Consider the following 20,779-nt stretch of genomic DNA (forward strand, 5'->3'; position numbering starts at 1 on the left):
TTTAACTTTGTTAGTTTAAAAAAAAAAAAAAAAAAAAAATCTGGCTCCTAGATTCAAAACAAATTTGTCAAGCCCTGAAGTAATTCAACCGAAGTGGACTAACTTTTTAGTGTAATCCATTTTGGGCATAGATGCAACTGAGGGCATAGATTGCAAGTCATGCCATGCAGAAGTTAAATACAACCCATAACAAAAAAGCTGTTAAAGTAATTATTTTGTAGAGTTTTTGGTTCTTCTGGAGACATGGAGGACTATGTGTTGCGTTTTACCAGAATTCATGCTATTATTTCCTACAAGTTACCACCCCACTCCATCTCTGAGTCCCAATGTTTGATAAAAGTGGAGACATGAATTTTTTTTATACTAGATTTATTTGTTCAATAATACAGCTAATACAAACAATCAAAGTTTTGCACGTGCCACTTTTTGGCAATGGTAACATCTTGTCATATGTTCCTTGGTTTCATTTTGGGTCAGTTTGAAAGGTTACGTTTTAACATAATTTAAAGGGGAACTCCTGTCATACTTTTGTATCCTATTCTTACTGTGTAATGGTTGCAACAAATATACGCACACATTCCTTACAAAAGCTAATGTTTCACAAAAAAACACTTGTTTACTAGTTATCCTGGTATTTGTGAAGCTAGTTCTCTTTCTTTGGAATTGGAACATGATTGCATGTGACACGGGGTGCAACATAATCACATAAGTGTCTCGCGAATGGTGTAAAGGAGTTCCCTTTTAAATACATATCTGGTGATAAGGCACAAAATTGCTGACACATCAAAACATGAATTTGGCTGCACACAAAGCAACATATAACAGTCATTACAAGAGTGTTAATGCGATAACAAATCCAAGGCATGGGTAGCTAACAAGTTCTCAGTTTAACCGTTTTAATGCACAAGACAACTGTAGACTTAGATTTTAGTAAAAAAAAACTATTCTAAAAGGAATGTCTGGACTTTTCAGAAAAAAAATGAATGTGCATTTAAAGTTTACAGTGACATCGACACGACCTGTTTTGGCAAATACAGCGAGCAAATTGATGCTGACACTGAGTCATCTAGATTAAGGTAAAACCTTAAACAGTATGGATCAAAGTATTGTGTTCTAAGTAATTGGCACAATACACAAAAATGTTTGTAGTGATGACTTAAATATTGGCATCGTAATGTGATGTGACTTTAATAAAGTACTGTAGTCCCTGCGAGGGTTTCTCTCTAGTAACTCTTCGACCTTGCTCCATCATATCAGCTATTGTTACCTAAAGCTGCAAGTATAGGGCAACTTGCGTCTTTGAGGGCTATGAAGCAGCATAACTGATGGCAAGCCACGTTCATCTGTCATGGTGTACAACTTATTGATTACAGGATGTCTGAAGGACCCACAAGGAATATTTCCATTACTGTACAAGTATTTCCATGATACTTCAAGTCATACAGTCTTGTACTAGTATTTCCATAGTTGAAGTCCTTGCTTTATTACATGAGATTCTAAGATATTGATGTCCTGATTAAGTTGCTTCCATAAGAAATGTAACCCCCTCACTTGTTGATCTATGGGCTAGAAGGAACGATTACACAGGAACAAACTGTAAACCCTATTCTTGCTTCTCACTCACAAAAAGCACTTTTAACTTGCTATTACGATACATTATTAGACCAGGTACCTAAGGTTTCTGTTTTGTACATTGTTGCTCATACTATTTTGTTGGCTGCTTTTAAATTAAGAAAATAATCAATATAGTTTAGATAACAGTGCCATATGTTTAGGAACACTTTTCTCTACTACTGTGTTTTCAGCTTCTTTTTTGTTCGGCAACACTTCCTGCAGCAGAACGTAAACAGTTTAACAGAGATATAGAGAACAGTCAACAGGCAGACAAGCAAGAAGCCGATAACGTCCAAACAATGGTACTGGTACCAGGTAAGGTCATGAGACGCAGGTCTCAAGTGTTTAGCACCTTTGTGACGCATGACAAACTCAATCCAGAAAACGGCTCTGTCGAGTGGTTTGATGGGCTGGTCGTGATGGATGCTTGAGATCCTCAAGGCATTTTCCTTATAACTAAAATAACAAAAAAGCGTTTTATGGAATAACTTTAATATGAGTGTTATCTTACAAAATGCTGGGGAAACCCCTCACTAATAATATGATCTGCATAAAGTCTGACAGTAATTAAATAAATGCTTCGAAATATTCCTAAACATGAAGGTGAAGCTATGGAAATTGCGTTTATAGTGAGCAGGTGGCTATCCCACCATAAAAGTTATTTGTAATTTGAATGAAAGATTTGTGGATTAATATATTCAGTAGATATAGTGAAGCAATTTCCTAACATTACGTACTTGTTTTGCTGGTTTAGTCCAAAATTTAGCAACTGATGACTTGTGAAATAGCCTGACTGAAAATGTGGCAAATTACTCACATTGAGCTGCTTGGAAAAAAATCATCAAAATAGCTTAGTCATAATGGTTTTATACAAAATGTGTAAGGATTCCCGTTACTAGTTTTCAAAACAAGCGTAACTGGAATGTTCTAACGTTGTGTAAATAGCACCAACAAACATAATCCACTAGGATCAGTTATCTAACTTATGTGTATACAAAAAGTTTGAAAGATAATATTCCATTGTAGAGCGTTGTGAAATATGATGGTACTATATGTCAGCAATATTAAATTGGTTATTAAGCCATATATTAAAAAGCTGGGTCAACAATAGAAGCTTGACTATTCTACAACTAAGGTTATGTTTCCCATTCTGTCCCAGTGCCTAGGACAAAACCTGACTTCTAACAATCTACGATAAAGATTGGACTACAGTCGCCTTTATGTTTATATTTTGTAGTTTTGTAAAACAAAATCCTTGAAGGAACTACTACACATTTTTATGTTTTCAAATTCTAACGTACTATTTGGACGTAATTAACATTTTATATTAGTTTGATAAAGGTTTAACATTTCCAAACTGAAGCATCAAACAATGGTATGTCTAGGGATGCCCAGGCAAAAGAGGAAGGGAAGAGGGTCAAGGCATAGGTTAGCACCCTACATAAATAAACCACTGGGGACCACCTGTAGCTTAATGAAATCATTTTCCCAATAATTAAAGAGGACTTACGAGGGATCGTTAATGACTGTGTTAACTGCGTCCACTAAGTCCTGTGTTTTCATCTTGTTGAAGTCCAACATTACAGCCATGCCTTTGGTTTTCATGTGGACCATATTATCTGGTTGATCAGCAAACAGTGGAATACCAACCATGGGAATGCCGTGATAAATTGCTTCATAAATTCCATTCGTTCCCCCATGTGTAATAAAAGCTTTTGTTTTAGGATGGCCTGAAAAACAAAATAGTTATTAATCAGTCACTGCACTTTATAGTCATACCCTGTAACATTGGGGAGTCTCCTTGTTGATGCAAGTAGAGAATGTGCACAGTGAAAACACCAAACCACCACATGCAATCTTTTTCAAAGTTCCTTGCTATATGCAGACAATGTAGAGAGAGAAATAGACCAACTAGCAGCACTTAATCATAGTGAGAGGACATGGCCACATATAAAACCAAAATGCCACATGCCACTTCTCCATAATACTGACTCAGACTCTGAGTCACAGAGCAAAATGCAGAGTGTTCCTAATTTATATACAACAATCAGCCATAACATTATGACCACATGCCTAATATTGTGTAGGTCCCCATTTTGCTGACCCATCCAGGCATAGACTTCGCTAGAAATCTGGAAAAATAAATGATTAACTCATAAATAAATGAAGTAAGTTTAAATAAATAAGATTTTCTGAACAGATATGCTACAGCGTAATTCCCACTACTATACACTGACCCAGACATTGACAGGAGTGCATCATAACCCCTATTATTATACACTAAGCCAGACATTGAAGTAGTAGGCATCTGCCCCAAAACAGCCTGTCTGTGCCACTGCTGCCCATTTATCTGCCACCTCTGCCCCTGAAGCAGCCTGCCTGTGCCACATCTGCCACTAAAGCAGCCTGCCTGTGCCACCTCTGCCCCTAAAGCAGCCTGTCCCTGGAAAAAGCCTGTCTGTGCCACCCCCCTCACCCCCGTTAGGTACACTAGTGGCTCTGACCCAGTCGTCTAGCCATCACAATTTGGCCTTGTCAAAGTCGCCCAGATGCTTTTCCTACTTCTAACAAATCAACTTTGAGGACGAAATGTTAATGTGCTACCTAATATATCCCACCCACTGACAGGTGCCATGATATCAAGATTATGAGTATTATTCCCCTGTCATTGGTCATAATGTTATGGCTGGTCGGTATGCAGTCCATACTAAAAGCTGCATTATGTCATACATGTGTGATGCAAACACACAAAAATAGCCTTACCAAGGAGGTCATTCTGTGGTATCCAGTCATACACAATTGTATTTTCTCCTAAAGTATCTGGTTTCTTCCCACTGTATCTCCAAATCACCTGGTGGAAAAAGCATATTAAGGTGTAATATACCATGCTGATGGAAAATATATCTAAAAAAAACATTGTTCTTGGTTTATATTTTACCTTTTGTGGTAGTTGGCTCAGAGCAGCTGCAATCATGTTACTTCTCTCCTCTGACAGATTTTTAACCATGGAACCCAATGAAAACACCACAATTCCATGATCTCCAGAGCCTTGGACCACTTCTTCCATTTCCTTTATTAGAAAGAAAAAAATGTTTTAAGCCTTACAATATGGCAAAAAAAAAATAGTTGGTATATGGCTTGTTATGTACTATACCAACAGTTCACTAATATTTATATCTTATGTTAAACCTCCTCCATATGAAAAGCATGATAGCTTAGCCCATCCGGATGTGTGTGTCAGTGTTGCAGAGCCTGTCCTGGTGTATGTTTGGGTGTCGGTGTGGCAGAGCCTGTCCTCGTGTGTGTTTGGATGTTGGTGTGGCAGAGCCTGTCCTGATGTGTGTGTTGGGGTGTTGGTGTGGCAGAGCCTGTCCTGATGTGTGTGTTGGGGTGTTGGTGTGGCAGAGCCTGTCCTGGTGTGTGTGTGTTTGGGTGTAGGTAAGGCAGAGCCGGTCCTTGTCTATGTCTGTTTGGGTGTCGGTGAGGCAGAGCCTGTCCTGGTGTGTGCGTGTTTTGGTGTGACAGAGCCTGTCCTGGTATGTGTGTCTGGGTATCAGTGTGGCAGAGCCTGTCCTGGTGTGTGTGTTTGGGTGTCGGTGTGGCAGAGCCTGTCCTGGTGTGTGTGTGTTTGGATGTAGATAGGGTAGAGCCCATCCTGGTGTGTTTGGTCATCTGTTTCCTGGCACTTTACTTATTGTACGAATAAATTGAACTATTTAATTTTCACCTATCCGGAGATAAAACACCCTCCTGAATTTCTAGTCGCTTCAGAGGACAAAACTTTCAAGGACCAGAAATCAGTGAGAGGAAATGTTATTTACTCTATTTTAATCTCCATGTTTTATTAAAAAGGATTAGCAGCTTCAGATGTCCCATGTATGATGACTTTTTTTAGTGTATTGATGTACTCCCAATACCAACACATTACCTCAATATGCGTTCGAAAATCAGGAAAAGATGGGCATGGATGGTGGGCTGATTCGGTGGCACGATGGGCCACTTGACTAGACTTGCCCCCCCCCCAGGTCTTAGGCTTCCAGGCCTCCCCTGCTTGCCATAGGCTACATGGTATTGGCTCCTCTTTTTTTAGTCTGCAGTAAAATATATTTTAGGAATAGGCTATGCAAGTGATTTTTTGTTGAATGAGTCTGCAACATGGACTGTTGTTCAACTGGTGAGAGTATGCTGTTACAACCTTGCATATACAGCCAATTAGCAAGCACTCACAGTTGAGTGAATAGAGGAAGCAATTATACAATTTGCAATTGTACACATTATTTGAGACGGGTCATGGCAGAAAGTTTGTAGTTACATAGCATTAATTGCATAAAAATTGTTGCCAGGTTTTCCTTTAAAATTTGCCCCAGATTAATCAGGGGAAATCTGGTCACCCTTGCATGTAATCATTTTTAATGATTGGGCTTTTGAATACTCTGCACAGATTATGTCTAGTAACATGCATATCATGAACACTATTCTTACCTCGGGTAAAGGCTTTGCTGGTGTGCAGTGCAGGCCACCTACAAAATCAAAATTTGGCAGAGTCGGACGGGGATATTCAAAATCCCAGTAAGTTCGGATCAACCAAATGTCTGCTTTTCCCATTACTTCACAAAGTGACGTAGGATAACCTGAACAAATGAAGAAATTAATTTTATTTTTTTTTTGCATATAAGGTATGTCTGTAATATCATTGTTGTTTATAATGTTATTGTTTGTAATGCTTTCTATCTGTAATTTAAATAAATACTAAAAAAAAAACAATAAAAAAATCAATAAAACAAATAATGAAAATGATTTATCTAAAATGAGTGGATACCATAATATGACCTTTAGCAGTCTCCAGGTTGCTCGGGACGTGAGTCGAAACAGTGTATTATTTCAATGTGCTTGCAAAATTTAAACCCACATTTGCTCACATTTTGCAGACCTAAATAATAATAAGCATTCAAGATGCTTTGTGAGTTGTAACCAGTAGCATACCTAAAAGGGAGCGAGAGGGGCACCACTCATCAGGGGGGTGCCCGGTGGTCTAACGCGGGCCTACTTACTTTATTTTGACTATTTTGACTATCTATTCAAATTATATGTTCAATGTTTTCAGAAAATCTAGGTTTTTCTTTGTAAAAAATAGCATACTGGGACGATAGCGGATAGCAACCTACTCTTACCATTGCTGCCGCTTCATTTGCAGTTTGAGTACTACATTGTGCGTGTCGGGTGATGGATATGCAATATATATATATATGAGAATAAAAAAGTGTAATGGGGCTCCTTATCCCCCTTAGGTGCCGGGGCTACGTATTCACCTGTCCTGCATGTGTATTTGTATAGTGTATATTTAGTATGTATTAACTAATAAATAGCAAATTGTGAAAAAAACACATTTAAATGTAGCCTTGTAGAGAATTGGGTACAATATGCAACTATGTATGATACCATAGACCCCAAAATATCAAGCTTAGGTTCATCTGTCAGTTGCCATGACCAAAGCTAGAACTGAACACCTAAAAACATGTAGGAGAAGGGCACAAGTAACTTGACATCACATGTCCAGAGTTTTGCGAAGAAAATGTTTTATAAGCATGCAATACGGCTGATGCAAGTCATGTGGCACAAATGCCCGGTGGGCCCATGCTCATCAGTAGCTTCCACCTGTTTTTTAGCGTGCGGCCGCACACCTGTGATTTATCGAACTCTTGCCAATATAACCTTTTTAGTCCACTAATGTTAGACCCAAAGACAACACATCTTATGTTACTCTCTGTATGACTGTCTCTGCTCTTGAAAGTATAATAAATGAAATTATAACCACATACAAGGTTAAATAAGGTCACTGGCAAAATGTCCCTGGATGTTATTTCACATACAACTCTTGCTAGAGTTATTAATAGTTGATCTATTTCATCTTACACAAGCATAAAAAAGTGTTGGAACTCAAACTGTCCGAACTTCAGCCTTTTTGTGATGATAAGCAGTATGCTGCAGATATTCCAGCATGCGTGTGAAAAAGTTTTTTTTTTGTAGATAGTTCGACTTTAGACACAGTATTGATTGGCTTATCATTGAAATTTTGTACTGTTGAGAAGGTTAAATGTTTCATAGAAAGAAGTTATTTGAATGGATTTCCTACCTGAAACAATTTATTTTCCAAACTTGTTAGCTACAAATTGAGTTGTTTCTTTAAGATTTTAGGGTAATAGCCTGAGGATACACTTGATTTGGAACATTATATTTATTTTCGAACAGAACCAGTCACTAGTAGAATAGAAAAGAATAGAACATTCCCCTTTATTAAAAAAAGCAGAGCTGGGGCACAGATGTGTTTTAAAAAAAAAATAGACAGATTCCTGGAAATCTGTGATATGCATAACGGGGAACTTTCAGGGTTTTTGTCCTATTCTTGGGATCTTGGGATGATGGTGATGCAGGTGGATCAATTGTGTATCTCTAAACAATGGCAAGTCAAGGTTTCCATGAAGACCAGTATTAGAGCCATTTGGTTAGCACATTTGGTGTGTCATTACAAAGATTCTAAATGATGAGTTATTAAAGGGTTGATGTTTCAAGAGGCTCAGGGTCAACTCAAATTTCACATGTATGGTGATATGGCTTATATTTATCTAATAATTGAACCAACAGATAACATCATATTTAAAAGAACAGTCATGTCTCTGTGCCATGTAGTATTTCTGAATAAACACTGGCACCCTTTACAAAAAGTGATTTTTTTTTTACCAAACCTTTGTTTCAGTTCAAAATCTTCATGCTTATTCCTGTACACTGAAATCAACTATGTACTGTATAGTTTAGTTATTATTCAGACAGATTTGCAACAATTTTTGCAGAACCTCTGTTGGTCCTGAATGCTGATGTACTTCAAATTCTATAGGTAGCAAACTGTAATATAAGGATTTTTTTTAAACATTTTAAAAATGTGTATTATGCATTTATTACCGCTAAAAAGGGTCAATTGTTCTCTGTAATGTGACCCTAATAAATGTATATACATAAAGTTTACTCACCTAATATTTCACTATAATATTCATTCCAGAATTGTGACAATGCCGTACTGAACAGAACATCTTGAAATAAATAGAACATGGTATTTTTCAGTCTTTCTATAAAGGACATTTTATCAGTAAGCTCCACCATTGCCCCAGGTACATAGGAGAATGGAGATGGAAGATGTCCACATAGTCTTTCCATGGAGTTACCCATTGAGAATCTAAAAGTGTAAACTAGTGGTACTCCTAGGTACTCTGAGATAAGTTCACCACAAGGAGCCAAAGGATCTGCCACCACCACGTCGAATTTCTCCATCTGCAATTTCTTCAACAACTCCTTGTTCTTAAAAACACCGTCACACACCTGTTTGTCCAGCAGTTGTATTTCTGATACCACAGCTTTCATTTTTACATAGAACTCCCAGTAGGACATATTAACTGCTTCATAAACCCATAAACTTAAAAAATCATCAAGCAGCTTCAAATTCTTCTCTTTAGAAAATGGTACTGTGAAAAGCTCGAAGTTTAGAGGTGAGGGTTTCTTGTGGTCCATCAGCATATTGCCTGAATGGACTAGAACAGTCACTTCATGTCCTTTATGTACAAGCTCCTCAAGGATTACATTTAGGTTAAACCAATGACTTGCATCAGCTGGCCAAGCCAGAACTTTCTCTGAAGACACTTTGTTGTGGAATAATCCTGCTTGCAGGAGGGAGACAGCCAGAAACCAAATCATGTTACTTGTTCAGCAGACTCTGTGTACTCCCTTTAGACAGGAAACATGTAGGATACTATCTTTACTTGTGCTGTGAAGTAAATTATGTGTGTGCATACACAGAGCAAGTGTGATGAAATATCCTTGCTAGGAATCAAAGTTGTCAGCAGTATTGTGCTGAACTGCTCCATCTACAGGGTATTTGTTTGTATGGCATAAAATCATAATTTTTTACAGTGATGATTTTTAACCTTTTACAGAATCTGTTCTTGGATTTCCCTCCGCTATCATAGACGTGATTTAATAAAATCCAGACTTTTTCATAAAATGAAGATTGCATACCAAAATAATTTTTACAAATACAGTGGGGCAAAAAAGTGTTTAGTCAGCCACCAATTGTGCAAGTTCTCCTACTTAAAAAGATGAGAGAGGCCTGTAATTTTCACCATAGGTACACTTCAACTATGAGAGACAGAATGGGGGGTAAGAATACAGGAAATCACATTGTAGGATTTCTAATGAATTCATTGGTAAATTCCTCGGAAAAATAAGTATTTGGTCACCTACAAACAAGCAAGATATCTGGCTCTCACAGACCTGTAACATCTTCTTTAAGAGTCTCCACTCGTTACCTGTATTAATGGCACCTGTTTGAACTTGTTATCAGTATAAAACACACCTGTCCACAACCTCAAACAGTCACACTCCAAGCCCCACTATGGCCAAGACCAAAGAGCTGTCGAAGGACACCAGAAACAAAATTGTAGACCTGCACCAGGCTGGGAAGACTGAATCTGCAATAGGCAAGCAGCTTGGTGTGAAGAAATCAACTGTGGGAGCAATTATTCGAAAATGGAAGACATACAGGACCAATGATAATCTCCCTCGATCTGGGGCTCCACGCAAGATCTCACCCCGTGGTCTCAAAATGATCACAAGAACGGTGAGCAAAAATTCCAAAACCACACGGGGGGACCTAGTGAATGACCTGCAGAGAGCTGGGACCAAAGTAAGAAAGGCTACCATCAGTAACACACTACGCCGCCAGGGACTCAAATCATGCAATGCCAGACGTGTCCCCCTGCTTAAGCCAGTACATGTCCGGGCCCGTCTGAAGTTTGCTAGAGAGCATTTGGATGATCCAGAAGGGGATTGGGCAAATGTCATATGGTCAGATGAAGCCAAGGTAGAACTTTTTAGTAGAGACTCAACTTGTTGTTTTTGGAGGAGAAAGAATGCTGAGTTGCATCCAAAGAACACCATACCTACAGTGAAGCATGGGAGTGGAAACATCATGCTTTGGGGCTGATTTTCTGCAAAGGGACCAGGACAACTGATCCATGTAAAGGAAAGAATGAATGAGGACATGTATTGTGAGATTTTGAGTGAAAACCTCCTTCCATCAGCAAAGGCATTGAAGATGAAACGTGGCTGGGTCTTTCAGCATGACAATGATCCCAAACACACCGCCCGGGCAACGAAGGAGTGGCTTCGTAAGAAGCATTTCAAGGTCCTGGCGTGACCTAGCCAGTCTCCAGATCTCAACCCCATAGAAAACCTTTGGAGGGAGTTGAAAGTCCGTGTTGCCCAGCGACAGCCCCAAAACATCACTGCTCTAGAGGAGATCTGCATGGAGGAATGGCCCAAAATACCAACAACAGTGTGTGAAAACCTTGTGAAGACTTACAGAAAACGTTTGACCTCTGTCATAGCCAACAAAAGGTATATAACAAAGTATTGATATGAACTTTTGTTATTGACCAAATACTTATTTTCCCCCATAATTTGCAAATAAATTCGTTAAAAATCAGACAATGTGATTTATGGACTTTGTTGTCTCATTCTGTCTCTCATAGTTGAAGTGTACATATGGTGAAAATTACAGGCCTCTCTCATCTCTTAAGTGGGAGAACTTGCACAATTGGTGGCTGACTAAATACTTTTTTGCCCCACTGTAAGCAATATGCAGGGCCGGATTAATGGTGGAGGACACGTAGTAATTGCTCCAGGGCCCCTGCATTTTGAGGGACCCATACCTTTCATCTATCCCACAAAGTGGTGATCCAATTAGCTCCTAAGTGGTGGTCTCTATTGATGCAAAACTGTCAATTATGCTCCATTACTCATAGCGGATGGAGAAGTACTGTGGCCTGTATTTCCCACACTGGGAAGTGATGTGAGCTGCTAGAGGTCACAGTACTTACAGTATGCAGCAAGGAGGGACCTACAGCAGGATGCAGTAAGTAGTGTGTGTATATTTTAACATGGTAAAGTCCAGAGTACTTGTATAGTATGTATGTCTGTATATTATGTGACGTTAATTTGGAGAATAGAACTAGGAGGAAAAATGTAAACAGGTAGAGAAGCAAGATAAAGAGGCAAGAGGATAGAAAAATATGTCATCAAATACATGATTGGAGTAAGGTGTGATGGAAGTGAGGTCTAATGCAAGTGATGGTAGTGAGATGTGATGGGTGTGACAGTCACTTCGAGGACTTAAAAAAGGAAATTAATTTATTAAAACTAACTGTGTCTGGCTGTAACCCAAGATGGCCCCAGATCTCTGAAGCTCCGCTGAATGACCTACAGAATCATTTAAATTAAAATGCGCAGTTTCCTAATAAAGCAGAGTTTAAGGTACTTTCAAGTTAGCACCATATAGCATTAAACTGATAACTAAAACAGATATTTCCTTGGCTAACAGGAATAGGTGGGTAAAATTGCCTTAAATTGATGCACCAGATGTGCTGAGGCAAAGCCCTGGGTGTCTGTATCGGCATCTCAATGACAGCTCCACTACTTGTGCACTCTGCCCTCATGCTGCACAGACAGCATATCTGCCAACTCTCCCGGTTTTTGAGACACTGTCCCGGCAAAGTTTTGTCCTGGTAGGTGTCCTATGATTTGTGTCTCTCACCATGAAACACACATGTGTGCCTATTTTCACCTGGTGAGGGCTTCTGGAGTGCTTCCTCAAAGGGACGAAGCCTCCGCAAACACTCTCTTCCCCCTTTTGAGGAAGTGCTTTGTAATGTCTTGGTCAGCAGAGCTGGTACCAGTGAGAAGAGGACAGAAGTAAGAAAGCAGAAAAAGAAAAGAAAAAAAAAGAATGGGCAAGAGGAGAAATGGAGCTGCAAGAAAGAAGACAGGGACTTTGAACTGGTCGTCAGTAAAGGTATGGAGACATTGAGAGAGACAGCGTGTAAGAGAGAGTGAATGAGATTGTAAGATTAGGAGTGAGAGAATGATTGTGAGAGATTGAGTGAGAGAGTGTGAAAGAGCATGAGTGAGACTGCGAGACACTTCAGAGTAAGTGAAAGTGTGACTAAAAGGGTGAGAGAGGGCATGAGACAGCATGAGGCTGTGAGAGAGTGAATGTGAGAGATTGAGTGAGAGTGCGAGAGAGCATGATGGGAGTGATAGCCTTTAGAGTGAGAGAGTGAATAAGAGTGTGAGAGGGTGAGTATGTGAAAGGGAGGATGAGAGAACAAGACAGTGTGAGATAGCATGTGAGTATGTGAATGGGAGCGTGAGAGAACAAGAGAGAGCAAGAGTATGAAACAGCATGAATAAGAATGAGTTAATGTGAATGAGGGCATGAGTAAGAGAACATGAGTGTGAATAAAAGTGAGTGAGTGAGTGTATGAGAGCGAGAGAGTGACAGCATGAGAAAGTTAGAGAGCATGAGAGTGCATGAGTGAGAGAGTGTTAGAGAGCATGAGTGAGTGTTAGCATAAGTGACAGTGTGAGAGAGTGTGAGATGGAGTGTGAGTGAAAGAGCATGTATAACAGTGAGTAAAAGTGTGAGAGAACATGAATAAGAGTGTGAGAGTGTGAGAGCATGTTAGTGAGAGTTTGAGAGAGTCTGAATAAGAAAGAGTTAGAGAGTGAGAAAGTAAGAGAGCCTGAGAGTGTGAGATAGCGTAAGTGAGAGTGTGAAAGAGCCTGAATAAGAGTGAGTGAAAATGTAAAAGTGTGTGAGTGAGTGAATGAAAGTGAAAGTGAAAAGTAGAGAGTATAAGTGAAAACAAAATGCAAAGGAAAATTATGATGATGGGAGAGCTATGCTATACCACTGCTAATATCTGCCTCAGTGTATAGTAATGGGAATTATGGTATACCACCATCAGTGCCTGGTTTAGTATATAGTGATGGGAGCTATGCTGTGCAACCATGTGTGTCTGTACCACCGTCTGAGTCTGGCTCAGTATATACCAATGTATAAATAGCAGAACAGCACTCTTATATTTCTGGTGCTTGAACTGGGCTCCACCAACACCCCAAAATGTCACAAATAAAGTTGCTCAGCACTCCAGTAGTTCAGTGAGGTATATTTAATTCAACAACACGGGCTCAGTATATAGTGATGAGAGTTATGCTGTACAACCGTCTGTGTCTGGCTTGATATATAATGTTTGGAGTTATACTTTACCACTGTCTGATTCTGGCTCAGTATATTGTGATGGGAGTTATGGTGTACCACCGTCAATGTCTGGGTCAGCATTTAATGAAGAGTGCTATGGTGTATCACAATATGTGTCTGGCTCGGCACATAGTGATTTAGGTTATGCTGTACCACCGTCAGGTTATATTATACCATCATCTGTGTCTGCTTAGTCTATAATGATGGGAGTTATGCTGTACCACCGTCTGTGTCTGAATATATAATGATAGGAGTCATGCTGTTCCATCATATGTGTGGAGTTGTGATGTACCACTGTCAAGCTCAATATTTATTGATGGGAGTTGTGGTGTACCACCCTCAGTATCTGGCTTGCTATATATTGATGAGAGTTATGCTGTACCATTATCTTGCTCAGTTTATAATGATGGGAGTTGTGCAGTACAACCATCAGTATCTGGACCACTATAAAATGACAGGAGTCAAGTTGTACCACTGTCTTTGTCTGGATCACTATGTAATTATGGGATTTATACTATACCACCTTCAGGCTCCTGGTATAGTGATGGGAGTTATGTTGTACCATCCTCAGTGTCTGACTTACTATTTAATGATGAGACTTATGCTCTGTCGTGTCTGGCTAACTGTATACTGATGAGCATACCCGGGAAATCTTCGGGTTTGTCCCTGGAGACTCCTGCTTCTCGTGGTCAACATCAGCTTTCAAGCTGTGCTGCAAAGTTTCCCTGGACATTTTTTTCAAATGTTGGCAACTATGAGACAGTGTCTGAAAAGCCCTACAGTGATAGGTTGCAGAGTGATGTGTCAGCCAATCAGTGCGGGGCTTTCATAGCATAACTCTGTGATGCAGGGAGAATGCTCAAAGTGAAGCAGCTCTGGGAAAAGGAGAAATCATGACCTGCCACCTGCTGAAAGGTAAAGCGCAAGTCTGTAGTAAGCAATTATTTACTCGCTTGCTATTTAATTTAGGCTTTACAGGAAAGGTTTGTGTTTTGTTGAGGAATGTGGAGTGACAAAGGTCACCGATTTACAGGCTCCCTCCTCCCTCAACCACAAAGGTCACTAATTTACAGCCCCTTTACTCCCTCATATATTTAAGCCATATATTCATTGTCTTCAGAAGAGTTTTTTCATACATGACTGGTAAACGGCATAGAAACAATTTATGTGTTACATACAAATATATTTATGTACATGTGTGTACAAAAACTGTTTGTTGACCACATACATAAATAAGGTATATAACAATATAAGCTTTATATTTATTACTGGTAGGAGTTTGTGTTACATGACTGGTATAAACAGCGTAGGAATTGTTTATATGTTATATATTTACATATTTTTTTACTTATGTGTGTGCACATTTATTTACGTGTGTGCACAATAGTTATATTCAGGGAAAAAACAATATATAACTTGTGTGGGTTCAGTAAGTGAGAAAATTACAGCTAAACACGATCACTGCAGAAATGTTAAAACAGCCATTGTCACGAAGGATAAAAAAAAAATCAGCTATTGTCACGAAGGGGTTAAGAAATGTGTAATATTTTGCCTTTTTGTCTTTTTTACTTTTTTTAAAAAAAAAATACATATTTTTCATTTATATTTATCATGGAGGGAGTATATGCACATAAGATCATAAATGCAGACCTGACAGGCTACAGCTCATAGTATAAAACCGTCCTGGATAAAAACAGATTGTCTAATGGAGAAGGAAAGGGGCTCAAAGGAAACATTGTGCCCCCTGATAAAATTCTTCTGAGAGCCTCTGATTGATGCCAATAGTTACTAATTTACTTATTACAGTAAATGGTGGCACTTATTATACTTCCTCTTCTATCATACTGTAAAATTTAAAGTGCTGTGTAAATCTTTTAATATACATTTATAGATAAAATAGTAAGAAAGAGGATAAGATCTTTCTATACAAATGTTTCGAGCTTTCATGCTCAGGTGCTGAACTCAGCGGAGATTTAGATAAGGTGAATACAGATATAGTATGGAGACTTGTGATAACAGTCATGCTTTGGTTTTTTATAATCAATGTTTCCCTCTACAAATTGGATATTTAACGAGATGACTGAAACATCATGCTAGCATTGAGAGATTTCAATGAAAGAAATGTCAATGGAGACAAAGTATGCACTCCACTGTGAACCCATGTATAGGGTAAGACAAAGGTGCAGAGCAGAGTCTATGACGTGAAAGTGGTCCTGGAAACTTAACATCTCCCTAAAATCTGCCACCATCCTTACCCCTAAGGGGTCTGTCCTAGGCCTACTGTTATTTAATGTCTTTATTAATGATCTTGCAGTGGGTATTGAAAGCCATGTGTCACTGTTTGCAGGTGACACAAAATTAGATAAGGTAATTGAGTCTGAACTAGTTGCCTCCCTGCAAGCAGATTTGGACAAATTGGAGAACTGGGCGACCGAGTCGCAGGTGAGTTTCAACGTAGACAAATACAGTGTTATGCATTTTGGAAAAATAAATAAATGTGTAAATTATACTTTAAATGGGGTTGTGTAAATCATTAAATGAAAAGGACTTGGGAAAAAATGTAGAAAACAGTGTTTAGTGTCAGTCAACTGCTCCAAGGTCCAGGGTGCAGAAAATCCACAAAATAAATATTTTCAGCAATTAAGAACACACAGGGATATAATTGGCTATAAGGACAGGATTCCTTATAGCTTGTTGATCCAGCAAGAAATCAGATTGCCATCTTGAAGTCAAGAACACCCCCTTTTGAACACTTCAATGAAGGATTTCAGCCTTCCTCTGGATCAATAGCAAAGTTGAACTTGATGGTCTTGAGTCTTCTTTTCAACCTACATTACTATGTTAAAGTATCCTGTTCTCCTGAGGATCAATGAACATTTTAGACTCTCATGTGCCACACAGCACCAAGTTGTCACAAGCACCCTACAAAGTGCAAAGGGCAGTTAGGTGGGAAGTACTTTAGCTGTGTGAAAGGAATGCCACCTACTGACCCACTCCTTTAAAAGCTCCTTCCACAATCACTGCCAAACTGGTCAAAGCCAGCTATATACAGCTCTACACAGACACTAAGTAAGCTAAACTAAGTTCAGCTATGTACATTTGATGTCTTGTATAAAATGTGAACCTGAATCCCAAAGATAAAAAAAAATGCAAAGGAGTCCATTACATAGACAGTAAAAGTATGAATATATTATTAAAATATGATACATACTGCTTAATTTTTGTAAAACAAAATGTATGTTCTGTCTAGTAATATAACGTGTTCACAGGGGCAGGTCATAAAGGAACACCTATAAAGGAACACCTATAAAGGAACACCTTTAAATGAACTTGCTTGCATCTGCACCAAGGTAAAACCCCTCCTTTGAACTTTGGCCGTTTTAAACTTATAACCAGCATGTTTGAGATTATTCACCTTTGCATGGAGTAGAGCCCCATATACTTAAGGTATTTAACAAGCTATCATATTTGCCATGCGTTTATTTGTAGTGTTCTAAGTACGGTAAGAAGAAATGGCTGGGCTCCACTCCCCTTTTCCTGCACAGTGCCAAATTCCAGCAGAGATAAATGAAATCTCTGCAAATGTATGTGTTCTAATCCTATGCACCTTGCCCCATCCAGCCTATTTGCGTTGATAACGTAAACCAAGAAATCTGGTGTCCTAATGCCCATTTATGCTAATACTTTGCCTTAGTATAAAGATGATTTGTAATATTACCAGGGAAGGGTTAGCAACTTTTCTTCCAGAGCACCCAAAGCCAATTTTGACAAGCAATATGTGCCATCTTATCCTGCCCCGAAAACAACCTGACCAAAATGGATTGAAGAGGAAGCAATAACAGAAGCATGGCAAGGACCCGTTCATGGTGTAGGTGCTGTCCAAAGTCCTTGCAGCACTAAACCCTTGCTGGCTATTTGAGTCATTGTAAATAAACTCCAACCTCAGTCAATATATGTAATAAATGAGGTATATAATATAACAGGATAGGCACATTTAGGGAGGGCTTAAATAATGTAATTATGCTAAAGACAAAAATGGCCACTAAATAACATATGTTCCACTGCACATTATTAATGCGTGTATCCATCTGGTGGTTGCACACTGGGTGACCTGATATGCTCCAGGAAAGGCAGTAAAGGTACATGTGGGCAGTCTAGGTTTATCAAGATTTGGGTTTGGGGCACTTATGGCATTCAGCAACTCCAAAAGAGTTGGAGGAGCCATGTGTGATCACGCTCAAGAGCATAGCCATGTGAAAATACTGTATGATCTAGCTATAGCAGAAAATATGAATCATTTGATTTCCCCTTTGCACAAAGCGCAATATAACATGCAATATACATAAAAGAGCAGCATTTGCTTTGTAGATTAGAATGCCTATCATGTTAATTCTGTGTACAATGCTATAAAAAGTGAGCAATATGGAAGATGCATGTGTCTATATTTTCAGAGATTTTAATACTTACCGAGTGCTTCACTATAATAATCATCCCAGAATCCTGTAAAAGCTGTGTAGAACAGAGCATCTTGAAACAAATAAAACATGGTATTTTGCAATCTTTCTACAAAGGACATGTGGTCGGTAAGTGCCACCACAGCTCCAGGTACATAAGAAAAGGGAGAAGGAAGGTGTCCACAGAGCCTTTCCAAAGTGTTAGCTACTGAGAGCCGTAAGGTGTAAACAAAAGGCACCCCAAGTACTTCTGCTAAGATCTCTCCACAAGGAGAAACTGGGTCTGAAACAACCACATCAAATTTGTCCAACTGAAGCTTTTGGATCAAAGTCTTGTTCTTTAATGCACCATCACACACATGTCTTTGTAACAGCTGCATCTGTGCAGCAGTTTCCTTTAGTTTCACAAAGAATTCCCAATATGATACATTGGATGCATCATACATAAACAAACTTAAAAAGTCGTGCATAAGCTTTTCATTCCACTCTTTCGAAAATGAAACATTAAACACCTCAATGTTGAGTGATGAGGCTTTCTTGGGATCCATCAAGACATTGCCTGAATGCACTAGCAATGTAATGTCATGTCCTTTCTTCGCAAGCTCTTGAAGGACTACATTTAGGTTCATCCAGTGGCTTCCATCAGTTGGCCAAGCCAGAACCTTCCCTGAGGACACAGTCTTGAAAAATACAATTTGTAGGACCAAAGAAGGAAGCCAATTCATGTTTTCTTGTCAAGCAAAAAAATGATATACCAGAAGCACAGTGGAGCAGCTCTGCACTTGATTGGTTTATGTTACATGTGACTGTTCAGAAGGGCCACATGATTCCTGTACTGGAAAACTAAATTGCTGATAACATTGTTATTCAAATGGCTCCATCTACAGGCAATACACACACAAACACACATATATACGGTATATCAAATAACAGATGGAATAAGTATCTTGTGATAATACCTTTTTGATTGGACTATTTTGGAATGACAAGCTTTCGGGAGCTCTTCCCACTTTCTCAAGTCTAAAACATTTCTGAGCAAAACGACATTACTTACTGCCCAGATCTGATATGGGAGGGTGAGATGTTGTAAAAGTATGTGTCCCTCCAGAGGGTCATAAATGTTCTGAGTACAGGGAATAGGAATGCAGTGATGAATTAAGGGATGGGAATGTAGATGTCTACACATGTGGTCATATATACAGGTAAATATAGATGAACATGGTGCACCTAAAAATACAGTACATATAGCAGGTGGGGGTTTGTGTTCTTTTTGGACTACAACAGGAAAAAGAACAGCCTTTTCACTCCAGCACCAGGCTGGTGCCTTAGAACTGCTTCTTTGGCGACCAAAAAAAACAGAAAAAAACTTTTCACAACCTCTCAGCACAGGAACAAACTGCCATCAGTAACTTGAAAAATAATCCCTCTATCACCATCAAACCAGCAGACAAGGGAGGAGCAGTAGTGATTATGAACACCCAGGACTACATAAAATAGGAAGACAGACAATTGTCAGATGGCATATATTACAAAAAATTGTGCGCTGACCCCACCAAAGAATACCCCTTGCAACTCAAGGAGCTCATCAAACCCTTCCCTGAGGGGCTACAGCCAGAACTGGAATCACTTATACCAACCAATCCCTGCATGGGTACATTCTACATGCTTCCCAAAATCCACAAAGCAGGTAATCCAGGCAGACCTATAATGACAGGTATGGACACACTCACAGAACAGATCTCCAGACTGGTCGAAAACACCCTAACTCATCAACACCAACAGCTTCATAAAAGACACCACTGACTTCCTCAACCAACTCAACCAAATCACCAACCTCCCTGCTAACACTATCCTAGTAACCATGGATGTGGAATCCCTGTACAGCAACATTCTACATAAACATGGCATTAAAGCCTGTTCACATTTTCTCTCAGGCATGGACAACCAAAAATACAACCCCGAATCATCACAGAACTGGTAAAATTCATCCTCACACCTAACTACTTTACTTTCAACAATGAGATCTACCTACAAATCATCCAGTCCTAAAAGGTGAACTTATAGCCCACTGAGCAAGGAGTGGGGAGGGGGAATATAGTGGGAACCTATATAACAAAAAATATTTTAATGACACCCACCACAAACAAGGGGAGAAGGAGGACAACTAAATGTATGCATTTTTTTAGCTTTAATGACAATTGCCATCACATTTTCAACTTGCTCACATACAACCTGATAGTCAGCATGTTGTTTGTTTTCTTTTTTTTTTCAACTCCCCTGCAGGACTGGTACGTAACCACTCCAGACAGAAATCCCAACCCGCGAAACATGTGTATGCTATGTCTCTTTTTAGAATGCTCGTATAGCCATAGACCCCTCGCACATCCCCACCCACTGTGTTGGCACCAAACCTTCTACACATTGGACATATTTGAAGGGGTTATCAATGGTATCCCCAATTCCTCTCTGAAGAAGATGCCCCAGGTAGCTGACTGGGTTGCCTGGTGCTTTGACCAATCATTTCTGCCATCGAACATATGTGAGCCAGGTGCTCCTTTTTAGGAGT

At 39.3% G+C, this 20,779-nt stretch overlaps 1 protein-coding gene across 4 annotated transcripts in view; it reads right to left on the reverse strand.

The window, feature by feature from the left end:
• Nucleotides 1–1,317: 1,317 nt before the first annotated feature.
• The window catches only part of LOC128488980 (UDP-glucuronosyltransferase 2A1-like), a 30,413-nt gene continuing 10,951 nt past the window's right edge, over nucleotides 1,318–20,779 (reverse strand). For 2 of the 4 annotated variants that reach the window (XM_053461707.1, XM_053461709.1), the window contains exons 2-6: nucleotides 6,097–6,245; nucleotides 4,553–4,684; nucleotides 4,378–4,465; nucleotides 3,125–3,344; nucleotides 1,318–2,070 (exon numbers count right to left, since the gene is read on the reverse strand). In XM_053461707.1, coding sequence (XP_053317682.1) covers nucleotides 1,791–2,070; nucleotides 3,125–3,344; nucleotides 4,378–4,465; nucleotides 4,553–4,684; nucleotides 6,097–6,245 — 869 coding nt within the window. In that variant the 3' untranslated portion in view covers nucleotides 1,318–1,790. Of the gene's footprint in view, nucleotides 2,071–3,124; nucleotides 3,345–4,377; nucleotides 4,466–4,552; nucleotides 4,685–6,096; nucleotides 6,246–8,639; nucleotides 9,273–18,226; nucleotides 18,995–20,779 lie in introns of those variants that run through there. The other 2 variants (XM_053461710.1, XM_053461708.1) reach the window with 2 other exon arrangements.

The sequence above is a fragment of the Spea bombifrons genome, chromosome 1 (genome assembly GCF_027358695.1).
Source record: "Spea bombifrons isolate aSpeBom1 chromosome 1, aSpeBom1.2.pri, whole genome shotgun sequence".
In the NCBI taxonomy this organism is placed as follows: domain Eukaryota; kingdom Metazoa; phylum Chordata; class Amphibia; order Anura; family Pelobatidae; genus Spea; species Spea bombifrons.